General features: G+C 36.1%; 1 protein-coding gene across 2 annotated transcripts in view; it reads left to right on the forward strand.

The window, feature by feature from the left end:
• IL13RA1 (interleukin 13 receptor subunit alpha 1) overlaps nt 1-19,615 on the forward strand; it is a 58,930-nt gene that overhangs the window by 33,957 nt on the left and 5,358 nt on the right. Inside the window, exons 7-10 of one of the 2 annotated variants that reach the window (XM_063084254.1) lie at nt 4,440-4,487; nt 4,752-4,884; nt 7,567-7,663; nt 9,440-9,524. In XM_063084254.1, coding sequence (XP_062940324.1) covers nt 4,440-4,487; nt 4,752-4,884; nt 7,567-7,663; nt 9,440-9,524 — 363 coding nt within the window. The remainder of the gene's footprint in view (nt 1-4,439; nt 4,488-4,751; nt 4,885-7,566; nt 7,664-9,439; nt 9,525-19,615) is intronic. The other variant, XM_063084255.1, reaches the window with a different exon arrangement.

Genomic DNA, 19,615 nt, shown 5'->3' on the forward strand with positions numbered 1-19,615 from the left:
TATTCCTTTCCATCTACTAATTTTGGGATTGGATTGTTCTTCTTTTTCTAGTTCTTTGAAGTGTAGCATTAGGTTGTTTATTTGAGCTCTTTCTATTCTTTTGAAGTGTTTATTGCAATAAACTTTTCTATTAGTACTGCTTTTGCAGTATCCCACGGGTTTTGATATGATGTATCTTTATTTTCATTAGTTTCAAGAATTTCTTTGATTTCCTGTTTAATTTCTGATTGGACCCAGAGGTCATTCAAGAGCATGTTGTTTAATTTCCGTCTATTTGTATAGTTTGCAGAGTTTAACTTGTAATTGATGTCTAGTTTTTTCTGTTGTGGTTTGAGAAGATACTTGAAATGACTTTAGTTTGGTTTTTTTTTAAATTTGTTGAGACTTGATTTGTGACCTAACATGTGGTCTATTGTGGAGAATGTTCAATGTGCTGATGAGAAGAATGTATATTCTTTCTGTAACTGTTGGATGAAATGTTCTGTAGCTATCTGCCAGGTCCAACTGGTCTAAAGTGTAGTTTAAACTCTGTGTTTCACTGTTGATTTGTTTCCTAGATGATCTGTCCAGCACTGAGAAAGGGGTGTTCAGGTCCTCTACTAATATTGTATTGGGGTCTATCTCTTTCTTTAGGCCTAATCATGTTTGCTTTATATATCTGGGTACTCCAATGTTGGGTGCATATTTATTTACGATTGTTGGATCTTCATGCTGGATAGATCCCTTTATCATTATATAGTGGCCTTTGTCTCTTTTTATTGTTTTTGGTTTAAAGTCTATTATATCTGATATAAGAATAGCTACTTCTGCTCATTTTTGGTTTCCATTTGCATGGTTATATCTTTTTCTGTCCCTTCACTATTAGTCTGAGTGTGTCTTTAAAGGTGAATTGAGTATCTTAAAGATAGCATATGGTTGGGTCTAGCTTTTAAATCCAGCTAGTCAGTCTGTGTCCTTTGAGTGAGGAGCTTAATCTATTTACATTTAAGGTTGTTATTGAAAGGTTTTGTCTTACTCCTGGCATTTTATTGATTTTTGTTTGCATGTTTTAAATATCTTTTGTTCCTTTCTTCCCCCTTTATTGTTTGTCTTTAATGTTTGTTGGTTTTTTGAGGTGGTGAGATATAGTTTCTTTCTCTTTCTCATTTGCATTTTTGTTTGACCAGTGTGTTTTGTTCTTTCATGTGTATTCACAGTATTGATTATCATTTTTCAGATTCCAGATGCAGGACTCTCTTGAGGGTTTCTAGCAGGGCTGGTCATGTGGTGGTGAACTCCCACAGCTTTTGTTTGTATGGGAAATACACTATTTCTCCCTTATTTATGAAGGATAGCCTTCCTGGTTATAGTATTCTTGGCTGGCAGTTTGTTTCTTCTAGTATTTTGAATATATCATTCCATTTTCTTCTGGTCTGTAGGGTTTCTGTTGAGAAGTGTGCTGTTAGTCTCATGGGGACTCCCTTATAGGTGACTTGATGCTTTCTCTTGCTGCTTTTATGATTCTCTCTTTGACTTTGAGCTTTGCTAGTTTTTCTATATGTGTTTAAGAGAGGATTTTTTTGGATTGGATCTGTTTGGGAATCTTTGAACCCCCTGGATCTGAAGGTCCATGTCCCTCCCTATTATTATTTTGTTGAATAGGTTTTCAGTGCCTTTTCCTTTCTCCTCCCTTTCTGAAACACTCATAATTCAGATGTTTGTGTGCTTAAGGTTGTCTACTAGCTCTCTCACATTTTCTTCATTTTTAAAAATTCTTTCTTCCTCATTTTTGTATGCCTGGGTTATTTTGAAGAGACTATCTTTGAAATCTGAAATTCCTCTGCTTGCTCTAACCTGCTGCTTAACCTCTTGGTTGTGTTTTTTTATTTTGTTGAGTGAATCCCAGAGTTCCAGGAGTTGTGCTGCCTTCTTTTTTGAGGTATTAATTGCTTTATAAATTTCCTCCTTCATATCCTGGATATTTTTTCTCATTTCATTATGTTGTCTAACTGACTCTTCTTGTATCTCGTTGAGTTTCCTTAAGATTGTTGCTCAGAATTCTTTATCTGTCATTTTAAGAGTTTCCTGCTCTATGAAGTCTGGTAGTTGAGAATTACTATATTCCTTTGGTGGTGTCATATTTTTTGGTTTTTCATATTTCTAGTATCTCTACATTGATGTCTGGTCATCTGGTATAGCATTTGCTTTTTCTATTGTTTGAGAGTAGGCTTTGAAGAGAGAGAATTTCTCTTCTTTTTCTGATGACTCTCCTTGTGTCAGTGCAGTCAAGTAGGTGGCAGGCTGCCTGCACAGTGGGTATAGCTGCTACTGTGGTGGCATGCCAGCCTTGCGGTGGCAGTGGCTGTGGTAGTTGGCACCCACATGGAAGTGGTGTTTTCAGCATGTTCCTGCCTTCTGCCAGGCAGGGGGTGCTGCCCATGGCTCCTCAGGATTTATATTTGTATAAGAGCCTACAGACTTAAATTTACATGATGATTTGCTGACTTTGGAATTTATATATTTGGGAGATGATTTGGAGGAGGAGAGACATCAATCTGTCTGCAAGTTGATCCCTCAAGTGGTAGTTGACACTTGTGATTCCCCAGTAGGCTCATGATTCCAAATTGCCAGCACTGGGCTATAGTAACCCTCTGAGTGGCTTTTTCTCTGCCCTTTATGAAATATTGAGTGGATAGTCTTTCATCATTCAATCGGCCTTTCAACTCTTCACAAATGCTGGTAGGAACCATTTAGTGAATGACACTGAATGTCAAAAATAATGGCTATGTGTTCTGGTCTTTGTTCCATGTTTAAACATCTCTTTGATAGAAGTCGAATATTTAAACTATGAAACAGATGTTCATATGTTTGTTTTTTACTCCATTTAAAAATATTTGCATTGAAGGAATGGATTATTCTCTTTACATCAGACAGCAAATGACTTATGTTGTGTGAAGGAGAATTTTGCATTATACTTTCTTTTCTCTAACCCAGTCACTTTTTTTTATATCTTATGCTCTCTACAAGGGAATATAGTCTCTCTCTCCCTCTATCTTTTTTAAAAAATTTGTTATTGACATATAATATACCATAGAAAAATCTCACAAATCATAATGTACAGCTTAATGATTTCTCAGAAATCTTAATTGATCATTTTTACCTATATAACCAGCACCTGAGAAGCCCCACCATGGCCCCTTTCAGTTGCTGCTCTCCCAAAGAGCAACTATTATCTTGACTTCTAATCCTATAGATTAATTTTGTTGCTACTTATAAAGTTATATAAATAATAATAATAAATTATATAATTTATATAAATAATAACTTTGTATAAATTGAATTATACAGAATGTACTTTTCTTTTTCTGCCTTCTTTCATTTAATGTTATGTTTATGACGTCAACAGTATTGTTCCCAGCAGTTGTAGATGGTTCATTCTCATTGCATTCATTTCATTGTGTGACCATACCACACTCTATTTATCCATTCTCTCATTGATGGACATTTGGATGGTTCCCAGTTTGGGGTTTAAAGAATAAAGTTGTTATGAACATTTGCATACTTGCCTCTTGGTACAAATGTGCATACATTTCTGTTGGGCATATATATAGGCATGTATGAGTGTGGGTAATAAAGTTACATATGATTGTCTCTAGTAGATAATAAAAAATAGTTTTCCCAAATGGTTGTACCGGTTTATACTAATAAGCAGAAATGGAGAGTTCTAGATGCTTCACATCTTCACCAACTCTTGGTATTGTTTAGTACATGTGTGTATTGTTATCTTGTGGATTTAATTTACATTTCCCTGATAACTGGTAAGGTTGAGCATTTTTTCATATGTGTATTGGCAGTTTACATGTTCTCTTGTGAAGTTCCTGTTCAAGTCTTTGCCAGTTTTGCTGTTGGGTTTTCTGTCTTTTCCTTATTAATTTCTAGGGGAAAAAATATATATACAAGTACTTTGTCAGAAATTACAGGTATGTTCTCCCACTCTATGCATTGCCTGTTTATTTCCCTAATAGAGTATCATTTGATGAACAGAAGTTTTTGATTATAATACAGATGACTTTATAAAAAATTTTCCTTTATGGTTAAAGTGGGGTTTTTTTTGTCCTGTTTAAGAAAACGTTTCCTTCTTTAAGCAAGATATTCTTCTACATTTTTATTTAAAAGCTTGATATATTTATGCATTTATTTGTTCATTTATTTTATATTTCACATTTAGATCTGCAGTATATCTGGAATTGATTTTGTGAATAGTGTGAGGTGGGGGGGTCAAGATTCTTTTTTTCTCACATTAATATGCAATTGACCCAGCACCACTTGTAAAGAAGCCAACCTTTTTCACTCTACTTGGTCCTCTTTTAATGGGATAAATGGAAAGCTTGCTAGAAATGGTTAAATGATATAAAATGTGGTCTTTTAGAATCTGGGACTCATTCTTTTTTATTTTCAAGGTTGAAGAGGCCAAATGTGAGAATTTAGAATTTGAGAGAAATGCGGAGGTCAGTAATTCAACTTTAGCTATTTGGGCTTAGACTCAGAGCAGTTGGGGGCATATCATAAATTTGAGCTGCTCTGAGAATAACAAACTACTTTGTTCTGTGGGTTGTTGCCATGTTTCTTTCAAGAGTAAAAATTAGATAATTTGAATTGCAATCCAAGTCTTAATCATATACAGAATTTGGCAGATAATTATATTATGATTCAATAGCAGAGAAAGAGAATAAATTGGTAATATTTTGGTGTATTTGTATTTTATATCTAAGGATACAATTTGTTTCATGATCCCTGGTGTTCTTCCTGATACTTTGAACACTGTCAGAATAAGAGTCAAAACAAACAGATTTTGCTATGAGGATGACAAACTCTGGAGTAATTGGAGTCAAGCAAAGAGTATAGGTAAGAGAGAAGGATTTCATTAAAATTTAAAACACTGATGCGTGGAAACAAAGCTGAAGCAGAAAATAGATTAGGGAAAGAGACTGTCATGTTTTCTTGATGTCAGCCAAGGAGTACTTACAACTGAAATTGATTTTTTGTTTAGTTATGTCAAGTCACCCAGGATTAATTTACAATATACAGCTCTTTGGAAAACCACAATCCAAATGGTGTTATCCTCTCCTCTGTCCCATCTCAATCTTTTTTAACAATCTGAGTGAAAATATAGAAGGGAGGCTTGATCAAATCTGCAAATGGCACAATGCTAGAGAACTGTCCTATGTGCTGGTTAACAGAATCAAGAGTGGAACAGTGACCTTGATGGCATTTAATAGATATAAGCCTGTATCTAGGTTTGAAAAAAAAATTATTAATCCAGAACTGAGCAAGCCAGGCTCAAGTACAGGATGGGAAAGACCAGTTCTTTATGGATGTGTGTGTTGTGGGGTGGGCTTTAGTTGACTGTAAGCTCAACATGACTCAACATTGGAACCTTAAATATCCCTAAAAGGCATATGCAGTCTTAGGCAGCAATGATAGTGCAGCACCCAGAACAAGGAAATGCTGCACAGTGGAGCACAGCGGTCTGGCCATATGAGAAGTGTGCAGTATTCCTTTCAGAGTACCGTGTTGTAGGAGATGCATTGGCAGACTGCAATATGTCCTTGAAGGGTAATCAGGATGTTGAAGAACCTCAAAATTTAGCAAGGAATAATTGATTAAGTAACCCTGAGGAAGTCATGTTTGCTGAGTTTTAGTATTTGAGGTATTGTCAGGTAGAAGAGGGTTTCTTTTTTGTGCCTCCAGGGGGCAATATAGAACCAACTTAAGAACTTTTAAAGCCGCTATCTAAGAGTCAGAGAAATGGGTTGTTGAGGTCATCAATTCCCTATTAATTAAGAGGCTGAACAAGCTATGTGCCAGGCATTGTTGTATTCATTATCTATTATTGCATAACAAAGCTCCCCAAAGTTTAGTGGCTTAAAACAACACACACGTACCATTTCATAGTTTCTGTGGGTTGGGAATCTAGGCATGGCATAGCATAGCTAGAGGTCTCATGAGATTGCAGTCAACCTGCAACTAGGACTGCAATCTCATCTAAAGGCTTGACTGGGGCTGGAGAATCCACTTCCAAACTCATTCATGTGATTGTTGGAGAGCCTCAGTTTCTCACTTGTTGCTGGATGAAGGCTGTAGTGGGTTGAATTGTGTTCCCCAAAAAGATAAGTTCAAGTCTCAATACCCAATACCTTTTAATGTGATCTTATTTGGAAATAGGCTTTTTACAGATGTAGTCAAGTTAAGATGAAGTTATACTGGATAACTTGGGCCCCAAATCTAATGACTAGTGTCTTTATGAGAAGAGGAGAGGACACACACAGACACAGGGAAGAAGATCATATGAACATGGAGGCAGAGATTAGAGGGATACAGATACAACCAAGGAACACCAAGGTTTCCCCAAGGAGCCACTAGAAGCTGGGAAGAGACAAGGAGGGATTCTTCTCTAGAGCCATCAGAGGGAGTCTGACCCTGCTGAGACCTTGATTCTGGACTTCTAGCTTCGAGAACCGTGAGAGAATAAAAAAATTTCATTGTGTTAAGCCACCCAGTTTGTGGTCATTTGTCACAACAGCCCTCTGAAACTAATATGGAGGCTTCCTTTAGTTAGTTCCTTGCCAGTTGGACCTCCCCACAGGGCTACCTCCTGACATGGAAGCTGGCTTCCACAAGTAAGTTATCCAAGCAAGAGTGTTTGAGAGAACACCCAATATGGAAACCATGCTCTTTTACAACCTAATCTTGGAAATGACATTCCATCATTGCTACTGTTCTGTTATTTAGAAGTCAGTCAGTTAGTCCAGCCTACGTTCAAGGGAAGGGGATTACACAAGGGTGTGAATATCAGGAGGCAGGAATCATTTTAGGGTCATCTTAGAGGATGCCTAAAACAATGGTGCTAGGCCTGACGATGATTTCTAGATGTTCATTTCCTAGTGGGAATGATGAACGTATAAGTAGACAAAAGGCATTCTGTGTGTTAGGTGTAGCAAGGCAGGCTTTGGAATTGAACAGTGCTGTGTTTGAGACTTGACTCCATCATTTAATAAACCCTTCCGGATGACTTACTAAACCTCTTTGAGCCTTATCCTTTTCATCTGAATAAATGGGAGATAATACTATCTATCTTTATAGCATAGATATAAGCATGTAAAAGTTCCTAGGATGGTATCAGACATATAGTAGGTGCTCATTTAAGAATAGTAGTAGTGGTAGTTGTTAGGATTATTTTAGGTGTTCTAGTAGTGCTAAGTAACCAGTAAGAAAAGATAGTCACCATTAATGAAATGACATTAATAGATATAACAGCTTTGTTAACAGTATCGGAAACTAGTTAAGATATCCTGATTTCAGATAATCCTTAAGATATTGACTCATCCAGGGAATTTCAGGCACCAGAGAAGGATGTCTTTTAAACTATTAAGATACCAGAAGATAAGATAATTGGAGAGTTTTGGAAAATAGATTGGGGTAGGAGGCAGAAATATCTGTGATCTCACTAGCCAACAAATTGTTGCTTGGTTTATTACTAAAAGGGTTTTATTTCTCATGCCTTTCTATTTGATTTTCATTCTCCAGGTAAGATGCCCTATTCTACATTCTACATAACCATGTTACTCATCATTCCAGTCATTGTTGCAGGTGCAATCATAGTCCTTCTGTTTTACCTAAAAAGGTAAGACAGCTGCCCAGGCAGGTTTTACAGTTTCTGCTAGCCTGGTTGCTATGGCTATTACTCTTTGTGCTGGTGTTTTATGCTTTCGCAGTGTATAAGAAGCATTTTAGCCATAAATGGCTTTTGGTGGTATGACATAGCAGAGAAGTATTATTGCACTCATTTTCTGGTGAGGAAAGCACTGCTTCTTTTGTATGTGTTTGGCATTGTTGATAGGGCCTATGTTTACTTTACTCTTTCAAATGCCTAGTTTATCAACAGTTAGTTGGTAGCTCATGGAATGAAGTTTTAGAAATGGAAAACATTACTAATGAAATGACTGGTCTATTATTAATGCAAAGCAGGCTGCTATTTAATGCTGCAGGAGAGAGAACTTCACCAGGTTGTCACTATTATATAGCACTCATTCCTTGAGAATGTTTTATTTTCTCTATCTCACTATATGGACTGTTATTTACTCTTGCAGTAAATACCTAAGGTTGGAGTAATCTGGGTCCAGAACCAGTATTTGAACATCCCTATTTCGAGTGCATATTTATGTGCCAGCCACTGCTCTAAGTGCTGGGGTTATAGCAATAAACAGCAAAAAGTCCCTGTCTGTGTTCCAGTGGGATGTAGACATATATATATAAAAAGATGAAGATAGCCAATACTAGGGGAGCTTGTTTGGAGGTTCTAGCAGGGGAGCGCAGCTACTCGTATACCCTTGACCGAAGAACGGTCCTCTCCTCTAGCGGGGAAGGTCGTCCTCTTCGACCGAGCGCGCAGCTTCGGGAGGGACGCACATGGAGCGGTGAGGGAGGAAGGGGACACCCGCCTAGCCAGCCAGATCAGCCGAATCAACCCTGGCGATCAATGGGGTGACAGATGTCGCAGCCAGATCGCCCTCACATCCCAATACTAGGGGATTAGCATTAGAGGTAGTAAGAAGTGGTCACATGTGGGATAGATTTTGAAAGTAGAATTGATAATACTTGCTGATAGCGTCTTGTCTGTGGGGGTTTGAGGGAAATTAAGGATTCAAGGATACCTCTTAGATTTTTGGCTTGAACAGCTGAGTAAATGCTGGTGCTATTTATCAAGAGAGAAAAGATTGTGGGGAGAGCTGGCTTTAAGGGAAAGGTAAAGACTTCTGCTTTGAACATGTCAAGTTTGAGACGCCTATTAGATGTTCAAGTAGAGATGTTAATTAGGCAATTGTACTCATGAATCTGGAGTTTAAGGGAGAGGTCTGGGATGGAGATATAATTTTGGGTAGTCCTTGGCATGTAAATGGATTTAAAGCCCTAAGACTGAAAGAGGACACTCGTAAAGTGAGTGAGATCCGAAGAGCAGAGGACAGATGACCAACCCTGGGATACACCAATGTGCATACCCTGGGAGATGAGGCAGGCCTCCCAATACTATAAGATTCAAAAATGGAGAACAGAGAAATAAAAAGAAGAAAGGAAAATTAAAGAGGAATATTTCCTGTTCTCAGAAGATATTTTTTTTTCCAAAATTATAAACAGCAAGTTCCCATCTTATCTGTTAAAAGTACAGCACTGTTATTATTTAAATAATAGGATATAAGTAATTTGCTTATCCTGATGGCCTGTTTGCTGCATCCAAACTCGACGTTCTTGGACAGTGAAATTTCTTCACAACTGCTTCGTCACTAAAGTTGAATTGTATAGCACGTCTTTTATCCATGCCTTCTTTGAATATGGCTGTATTTATGTGGGATACTCCTATGGACTGGAAGGTTTGATCCAAAATGTGTCTGTTTTCTTAAAGGCTCAAGATCATTATATTCCCTCCAATTCCTGATCCAGGCAAGATTTTTAAAGAAATGTTTGGAGACCAGAATGATGATACCCTGGTAAGCATTGACTCCACAGGGTTTGAATTTTTTTTTTTTTTTTTGAGGCTATGGGATTTTTTAAAAATTGTGATAAAATATACATAACATGAAACACACCATTTTAACCAGTTCAGTAGCATTAAGTACATTTACAATGTTGTGAAACCATCACCACTATCTATTTCTAGAACTTTTTCATCATCCCAAACAGAAACTGTGCCTATCAAACAGTAACTCCCTATCCTCTCCCTTCCCGTTCTCCCACCCCTGATAACTTCTATCCTACTTTCTATCTCTATGAACTTGCCTATTCTAGGCACCTCATATATGTGGAATTATACAATATTTGTCCTTTTGTGTCTGGCTTCTTTCACTTAGCATAATGTTTTCACTGTTCATTCATGTTATAGCATATATCAGTACTTTATGTTGAAATTGGTTATTTTAAACTATAATTTATCGAAAAGATTAAAGAAGAGCTTATTTAAAATGTTGTATCTCAGGCCGAACATACCATCTAAGAAGTCCCCAGAATACTTTGCCCATCTCATATCACTGGGCTCCATTCTCTCTCTGGAGTAGGGGACATATTGTATCTAAACATGCAGTAGGAGGAGCCTCCATTACAGAGCTAGCCTAATAGTCAAGCCTTCTGACTCTTGGATAATTTTTAAAATTTGCTATGGGGAAATATAAAGATAGAGTAAGCAACTGAAATGTATTTCATTTATACCATTACTTGGAAAGCTGGACTCCAAAGACATGGAAGTAGAGCAGACCTACCCCACCTGTTATATAGTTGGTTTCCAGCAGATTCTCATACTAGAATTTGTGGCTGGAAAACCTAAGACATTATGGGAACAAAAGAGTTTGAGGTTTTTGTGATAAGTACATTTGCTTTAATGAAATAATAAAGACACTAAATGAAATAAATATCAATATCATTGTATATATCTTAAATTAGTAATAACAGGCATATAGCAGTTAATTTAGGGAAGTAGTTCAGCATAGTTTGATAATAGCCTGAGTTCTGGAGTCAGATTGTCTGGATTCAAATCTCTGTTGTGTCATTTACCATCTTTTTGACCTTGGGTAACTTCCTTAGCCTCTCTGTGACTTGGTTTCCCATTTGTGAGGTGGAAGTAATGATAGCACCTACCTCATGGCGTTGTTATGTGGATTAAATTAATTTGATACATAATTTAATAGAAACTGCTTAGCATGCCTGTCATATTTTAAGTCATTAATAAGTGTTAGTGATTAGTATTACTATTGATGATAATTTCCATTTATCTTTAACCCCCAAATAATTCTTGTAATAATGGGTGATTCACAGTGGCAGTGATAATGTTTGGTTAGGGAAGGCAGGGAGGCTGATATGTTATCAGAGGAGGATTCATCTGGATCACTTTTTCACCAAGTTCACTTCACAGATAGTGGGTAACTCTTCCAGACCCTGGGGAATAGAGCATCATTAGTCAGGTAGGTCTGGAAGCCAAGTGCCTGATGAGGAGACTTTACACCATAACTGGGATGAGTATGGCAACCAGCAGTTCTTCAACTTTAGTTAGATCACAGTCAACTGGAATGCTTGTAAGAAATATAGATTCGTGGGCCCCATATGCAGAAATTCTGATTCGGCAGGTCTGGGGTCAGTTTCAGGAATCTGCATATTTAATAAGAGCCTATAGATGATTCTGATCCCAGTAAGATAGTCTGTGGACCACACTTTGTAAAGCACTATTATAGATATTTTACTTAGAATTACCCCTGTCTCTTTCTTCATTCCACCAGCTACTGTGATAGATGCTGGGCTAGGAACTGTGCAAGTACTCTAACAACTCTAATCAGTTTTTGAGTGTCTGCTATGTGCCAAGCAGTAAATTAAGTGCTTTGCTTATCTTACTGAATCCTCATAACCACCCTGTGGAGTAGGTGCTGTTAGTACCATTTTACAGATGAGGGAATGGAGCCTCAGTGAGGTGAAGTAACTTAGCTGTTGTCACACAGTAAGTTGGTGTTAAGGTAAGATTTGACCCAGGACTGGCTGATGCCCGAGTGCTCTCTCTCTTTGCGCTATGCTACACTGCCTCTTTTGTGGTAGGTTGCTTGTCCTCAAGAACCTCACCATCTTCTAAGAGGTCTGTATGACAGAAGTAGAGGGTAGAGATAGGAGGGTTCTGAGAAGAAGATTTGGAGTCACATTATGAATAGCTTTGAATAAGAAGGTATTAGGAATATCATTCTGACAACAATCTGGGGGAAATGAATTGGAGAGGGAAGGCACTAGCATGGTAGCAAACAGGGAACCTGGACGTGAATTTCCCCATTAGATGTTTTGTTTGGCCATTTGGTATATTTAAAATCTTTCCATTTGGAATCTTAGGCAGGGCACACACTCTCCAATTTGTCTCAGGCCGTGCCATTCCCAATTCCCACTGTGGTTTCACATATAGACCTAAATGGTAGACCCCTGAAAGGCATTTGAGTTTGCTACCCCTCTTAGCAGAATGGAGACTAGTTAGTGTCATGGCACAAATGCCCAATATCTGTGTAAACATGTTTGGACTCACTAATAATATATACAAGACATGCTAACCAAAGCATTGATGAAATATAAAGTTTACATCCTAATTTCTAAAAAGTAATAATATTCAGTCTCTAACAAGTGGGCAGGGAACTGAAACTTTCATGTACTGCTGGTGGGCCTGTAAAATAATATGTATCCATTATGGAGGGCAACTTGGTAAAATGTTACAAGAATCTTTGATCCTATAATTATACTTTCAGGAATCGATTTTAAGGAAATAATCCAACAGTGGCACAAGAGTGGTAAATGCAGCATTTACTTCTAACAAGAAAAATTAGAAACCAATGAAACATGAACAATTGAAAATTAGTTAAAAAAAAAAAGTTAGGTTTTCAAAGTATTTAATGTCATAATAAAATACTCATGAGTATGAAACATCATAAATGTGTAATATGTTACAATCCTTATTTTTATAAAAATGCATTAATATATACATAGAACAATGAGTGGAAGGGAATGAGTCAGGATGAGTGATCATCCATGGGCAGAGGGATTGTGGGTCACTGATATTATTCTCCATCTGCCTTCCTGCAATTTCCAAATTGCCTATAATGAGCAGGTATTACTTTTATAGTAAAAGAAACCCTATACCAGTCATTAAGGGAAAAAGAGAATATTGTAGTCATCCAGGTCTAAGTGATAATAGAGACCTGAACTTAGGTGGTAGCAGAGGAGACTGATGTAGGAGACATTATTAAAGGATATTCGTTATGACTCGGTGACACTGTGTGGGTGATGAGAGGTGGGAAGAGTAAAAATAATTTCAAGTTTTCAAGTCAGGATGCTAGAGTGAATGATGGTAACATTGACAGCAAAATCAGATCAATTATCTTTCTCAGAGATGGGAAAATTGCTTTTTTTTCAATTTGCTGTCTAGAGGGTAATATGTTTTCATCTTGATGAGTCAGATAATTCTGTAATTTGGTGAGGCCGATATACTGACAAGAAGGACCACTGAAAGCACCACGGTATTTTTGTTGGTGGTGGCTGCAGACCATTAAACAAAATCATCCTTTAAAACTATAAGTAAAATAAAAAAAACAGACATGGGAAAGGATAAGAGAACAAATTTTCATGTCTGCTTTTAACCAAGTGAATAATCTGCTTTCTTTACATGGCAGCAATCCTCACAAATCGAACTGCATATGCAGCATAAAGACTAACCTTTTCTAGAATCATCAGATTATAGAACATGGCCTTAGAGGTCATCTAATGAGGTGGATGTTTGCATGTTTAATTATTTCTCTTCCATTATAAATTTTCAAAACTCTATATTCTTGTCCAACTCTCTCACTTTAGAGATGGGACATAAGGAGCCACGGAGAAGTTTCTCGAGGACTATCACACAGAGATAATAACCAGAACCTGAACTAGAACCTATATAGCCCAAAGTTAATAACTCCTAATCCAAAGCAGTAATCCATGTCCATTTTTAGTACCATTAATAGTGGTTCTTAAGAAAACGTACTTACATGTGGTCATGAATAATTAAATCTTCTGTATAGTTTTCCTTAAGGTTTCTAGTATTTTGATAATGTTTTGTTCATCACTGTAGTAACGTTTTGGCCAACAGCAGTTCTTTCTGTTGCTTTGCTCTTTGCCTTTTCCTTGTGACTAATTGGGCTACTGGCCATATTGGGGGGGAGGGGTGTTGCAGAGGGAATTGTTTCTCCTCTGTATCTGCGTTTTTTTAATCCACAAAAAATTATCTATTCCCCGTTTCTTGGAAACCAGTTATATTTTCAGCATTGTGCCAGTTTTACATTCCTGATCAGAAAGCAGCTTTTTAATTTGAAGTTGACTTTCAAATACTGCCAATTTTTTTTTAACTTCAGTATGTATCTTCAAAACCTAAGAATGCTTTCCCACATAGCCAAAATAGCATTATTGTACTTTTAAAATTATTAATTCCTTAATATCATCTAATAATTCCTTAATATCATCTAATACTCATTCCATATTGAAATTTTTCACCTGTCCCAATTGTCAGGAGACAGATATGATCCAGTTGTCCCACCAGTAGTGAGGCTAAGATTGACTACACATTTAGGGTGATAATAGCATGTCCCCTCCTGCCATCTGCATTTATTTCCCCCTTTGTCACCTGAAGATAATTTGTGTGGTGTTATGCTAGCACCCTGTCAACTCTTCAGCTAATGCTTTTTACGTCAGTTGATATCCTTGCTTGAATCGATAATTTCTTCAGGGGTTGTAAAGTGACTATTTTTCTCATCATTTCCTCTACATTTGTAAGCTGGAACTTTTCTGTAAAGCACTGCTTTCAGTCACCATCTGGGCAATTTGGTTATTCTGAAATTCGGTTCCTGCTGAAAAGGCAGAATGCATTTCAATTCTTTTCCTTTATTTATAATTTTTTCTTTTTCTTTTCTTTTCTTTTATTTTTTGGTGGCTGGCCAGTCTGGGGATTCAAATCTGTGACCTTGGTGTTATAGGGCTGGACTCTAATCAACTAAGCACTAACTGGCTGGCTATTTATCAATTTTTAAAGTGAGGAGTTGGTTTAATAGCCACCTCAAATGGTACCAAACTAGTGCCCTCCACACCACATTCAACTTGTTCTTGTTTAAGCTGCAATGATTTTAAGGCATGGGGATCTACAATTCATATTTTACAACTTCCTATTTTGAATGTTGATCTGAAGAGGACTGAGACATAAAATGGGTTGATTTGTATATAGAAGGCCAGTGTCTTTGTGTGGGGCTTATGCACATGAAACCCACTCCTATAATAGTGGGAAACAGCTTAACCAAATCTTGAAAGTAATCTTAAATTGAGACTTGGTGTTTCATTATACTACCAAATTTTTTTTTTTTTTAAATAGAGAAGCCTGTATAACGTGCTATTTTTCAAGGCTAAGATGACCAACAACTAAAAGCCAGTTGTGTTAGCCTCCTAAACTCTGATATTTTTCATGTGTGGTGTTTTTCATCTTTGGCCATTATTCTGTTGTTGATTACCTTGTTTAAAAATTTGGCAATGTCAGGATTGAATCATGGACTATAACTTTGTGTCTTTATTTTTTATACAAGTGATTTTAGGCTGGCATAAAATTCACAAAATTAAATAATAGTTTAGAGCCCTTTATATTTATTCTTTTTACCTTACATGGACATATTCATAAAAGCAGTTCTCAGGAAATGGCCACAGTGCTGATAAAGGGTAAAGATGAGAGTAATCCAAGTTTTAGGAATGAAAAAAGGCAGTTGAAAAGATGAATGTATTCTTAGAAGGCATTTCAGCTGCAGTGTTCACTTCATTGAAACAAATTTCTTTTTTCTTGTCCAACACAGTTAAGCATTAAGTCAAATGACCAGAAACCAATGAAAGTATAATTTTCAGGGTGCATTTTCTTAATTAAATTATTTTTTCTTCTAAAAACTATATATTTATTGTAGAAAAATTAGAACTACAGATAATCAAAAGAGAAAAATGAAATCATTCTTAATCCTATCAGCCAGACATAACTATCTTTAATGTTACGTGAACAACATAGAGAAACAGAAATACTGTTATTGATAAATGGAATAATAGCAACAACAATTATGATAGTTTATACTTACCGAACCTTTACTATGTGCCACACACGTTTTTAAGCACTTCTCTCATTAATCTGTCCCTACCCTGAGGCAGATATATATTATCTCCATTATACGAATTAAGAAAATGAGACACCAGGGGATTTACGTGTAATTTGCTCAACATTACATTGCTAGTACATAACAGAGTTAAAAATCCGAACTTAACTAACAAGTGGAAGAGCTGGGATCTGACCCTAGGCATCCTGATTCTCCAGTGCATACTCTTACCCAATCATGTTGTATAATACATTTGAATAGAATTATCATATTGAACTTTATTTGAATTGAACAGATGGAAAGAAACAGATGGAACTAAAGGAATTTCTGAACTTTTGATAAATTGTAAAATAATGTTTAATGATTATTGAAAAGAGCAATTTTTCCTTATGCTGTTCCCATTTGCTCCCCATTTTTAAAGTTGTCCAATGTCTCCATTGTCGGTACCCTCATATAGAGCCCTCATTTCATTTTACTTCTGTGTGTGAATACATATTTGATACTCACTATCAGTCACATGTCAATGTCTCTTCAGTCATTTTGGTTGTTTGAAGTTCTAAAATTTTTCTTAGAAAGGATTCATGGGACCAGCATTTCCTGAATAATTTACAGCTTGATAGAGTTTGCTGCATTTATAATTGAAAGTCATTTGGGCACGATATAAAATCCATGGCTGAGTTGTCCTGTCTTGGGAATTTTAAATGTATCATCCATTTTCTTATGCCATAAAATATTGTTGTCAAAGTCAACTGACAATGTAATTTTTTTGTATTAAAGTACTTGGTATTTTTGCCCAGTTGTCAAAAGATTTTTTTCCCTCAAAGTCCAATTTTACCAGAATATGTCTTTGTGGTGTTGGTCATGGTGGGCTGATTTTCTGAGGTATGTGGTGTACCATTTCAGAATGTAATTTCAGATCTATTTTTTTAATTTCAGTAAAAATGTCTTCACTTATAGATTTTAGTTATTCTATTCCCTTGTTCTCTTTGCCTGTCACATCTTCGTGGATAATTTTAATCCATCTTCATTTTTTTTTTTTTTTAATTAAAAGAACCCTACTTTTCATTTTCTGTTTCTCTTAAGGTGTTATCTGATTATCTGTTGGGTTTATTTGCCTCTGTGCTCCTTCTACTTAGTCTTCTTTTCTGAAATGATTATTTTCTCTTACTTTTTATTTGTTTTGGTGGCTGGCCAGTACAGGGATCGAACTCTGGACCTTGGTGTTATTAGCACAATGCTCTAACCAACTGAGCTACCCGGCCAGCCCTTCTTTTATTATCAGTTCTTTCCTGAGTTTTGTCTTCTCATTTCTGAGTTGTTCTTATTTTTACTTTATGTATATTCTTCCATATCATTTATATTTTTTCATATCATGTAATTTTTTATTAATGTATTTTCAGCTAGTTTTGAAATATTAGATTAAAGTTTTTATCTATTTTTTGTGGACATATGTTTCTGACGTGTTTTAATTCTGTAAGAATATTATTCTGTTGCTCATTTTTGCATGAAATTAGTTTCCTGAACTTTTAGAAGACTTGATTTAGACTAGGTTTTTTTTTCTAATTTTATGGCTATAGAGTTCCATATTCTGTTGTTTCTGAGAATTGTTCAAAATTATGGTGAATTATTTTCTGAAATCTCCTGGCCCTGCCTGTCCACCTCCTCTACTTTTATCTGGGCTTTTTTTTTTTTTTTTTTTTTTGGTTTCTCTGGTCCCTGTCCTGGCCAATTTGGACTCTGTTCTTACCAATTTCTCTAGAATGTGGCTTTGCCCTGAAAGGGAGCTTTGGATGGTTAGTTATTATTATTATTTTTTTTTATTGAAACATAATTGATTGTACATGTCTGTGGAGTACAATGTTGAATATCAATACCTGTGTGCAATATGTGATGCTCAAATCAGGATAATTAGTATATTCGACATTATACAATGTAATCATTTTTTATGGCCCTTTACCAATTTATTGCTAACCATCCACACCCTCCCTTCCCACCTCTGGTAACCTCAGTTCTGTTCTCTCCTTTTGAAAGTTCAGGGTATTATTGTGATTGTTGTAGCTTTCTTTTTTTTTTTTTTTTAATAAATTTGTTTGGTGTTTTTTAACTCCCGCTTATGACTCAGAGCATGTGGTATTTCTCTTTCTCGGCCTGGCTTATTTTACTTAACATAATTTTAAGTTCATCCATGTTGCTACAAATGGCAGAATTTCATTCTTTTTTATGGTGGAGTAGTATACCATTGTGTATGTATATACACCATGTTTTCCTTTGGATGGTTAGTTTTGAGAGTTCGTGGGGGCCTAGGCTGCTCCCAGTCTAGAGCATGGACTCCTTGCACTCAACCACTGTTTGAAGGTGCAGACCCCTCCCATTCTTAGTTGCTGTTCATAAATTAGCTTGCTGAAGTTTGAGTGAGTTTTCTTAGAGTTCTCAGAACTATCGAATGCCATGTTGATTGCCTCTGTGTACTCTTCCACAGCTGATACCGTTTTGGTCTTGTAGTTCTTTCTAGTTTGTCCCTACCCACTCTTATTTTGGGGTTCATAGGAGGAATCATTTTCATCTAGTTTTGCTGTAGATTGTGCCGCTGGACTTTAGTTTTGCTTTTCTACTTGCCCAACTTGTCTTTCCTATTTGTGTGTGTTTGTTTGTTTGTTTGTTTGTTTGTTTATGATGGCATTTGGGGATTCAAAAACTATGCTGCCGCCACCACCACCTCCCTCGCAGAATTTCTCTGTAAACTACAGACCGTGGGCCAAATCCTGCCTGCTGCTTGTTTTTGTACAGCCTTTGACCTAAGAATGGTTTTTATTCTTGTAAATACTTGAAAAAAATCTAAAGAATACTCTTTCATGGCCAAAAAAATTATATGAAATTCAAATTTCAGTGTCCATAAATAAAGTTTCATTGGAGCACAGCCATGCCCATTCATTTATATATTTTCTATGGCTGTTTTCATGCTACAAGAGTTGAGTTATTGGTACAGAGGCTATTTGGCCCTCAAAGCTGAAAATACTTGTTATCTGGCCATTTACCGAAAAGTGTGCTAACTCTGGTCCTATAATATACTCTTTAATGGCTAAATAGTATTCTGTTGTGTGAATATATTATAATGTACTTAACCAAGTCCCTATTATTGAGCATTTAGATGAATTCTAAATTTCATTAATTTCATTAATAGTTTCATTGCTAATTGTTAGCATATGTATTTTATTACTTTCTTGAGATAAATCATTACAAGCAGGATTCATGGATCAAGGGGGAGAGTAGACACATTTTGATAAACTCTTTAACTGATATTGACAAATTATCATCCAGAAAGGTTGGACAAGTTAAATATTCATTAAAATACCAGTTAAGTAAGTTATGACACATTTATGCAATGAAATATTATACAGAGGTTAAAGAAAATGAGGTAGATTTTACTGATGTATAAAACTATATATGTTGTTAAATGAAACACCCAAGTTAATATATAGAATATGATTCCTTTAGGTTAAGGAAACAGGGGCATTAGAATACACATTCTTAAATTTTTCACAAGAAGAATAGATTACAACTACGGGTTGTACTAATTTATATACCTACCAGTACTATGTCTGAATGGTTGTTTGGCCACACTTTTGCCAATATGGTATTATCTCATTTTAAAATTCTTGCCAAGTTGATAGTTGAGAAAAAGACATCTTGTCTTAATTTTACATATCAGGTTTTATATTTTTTTCATAAGTTCATTGGCTTGAATTAATTCTTTTGTGAAATTCTTGTTCCTTGTCCATTTTTCCCTGTGGTATCTTTTTTTTCCTTGATGGTTTGTAAAGCTCTTTATATATCAGATATTAATCTTTTGGCTTGTCATCCATGTTTGCCTTTGTATTGTATTTATGGTGATTAATGATGTACAAAAGATTTTTTTTCCGTTT

The sequence above is a fragment of the Cynocephalus volans genome, chromosome X, assembly GCF_027409185.1.
Source record: "Cynocephalus volans isolate mCynVol1 chromosome X, mCynVol1.pri, whole genome shotgun sequence".
Lineage (NCBI taxonomy): Eukaryota > Metazoa > Chordata > Mammalia > Dermoptera > Cynocephalidae > Cynocephalus > Cynocephalus volans.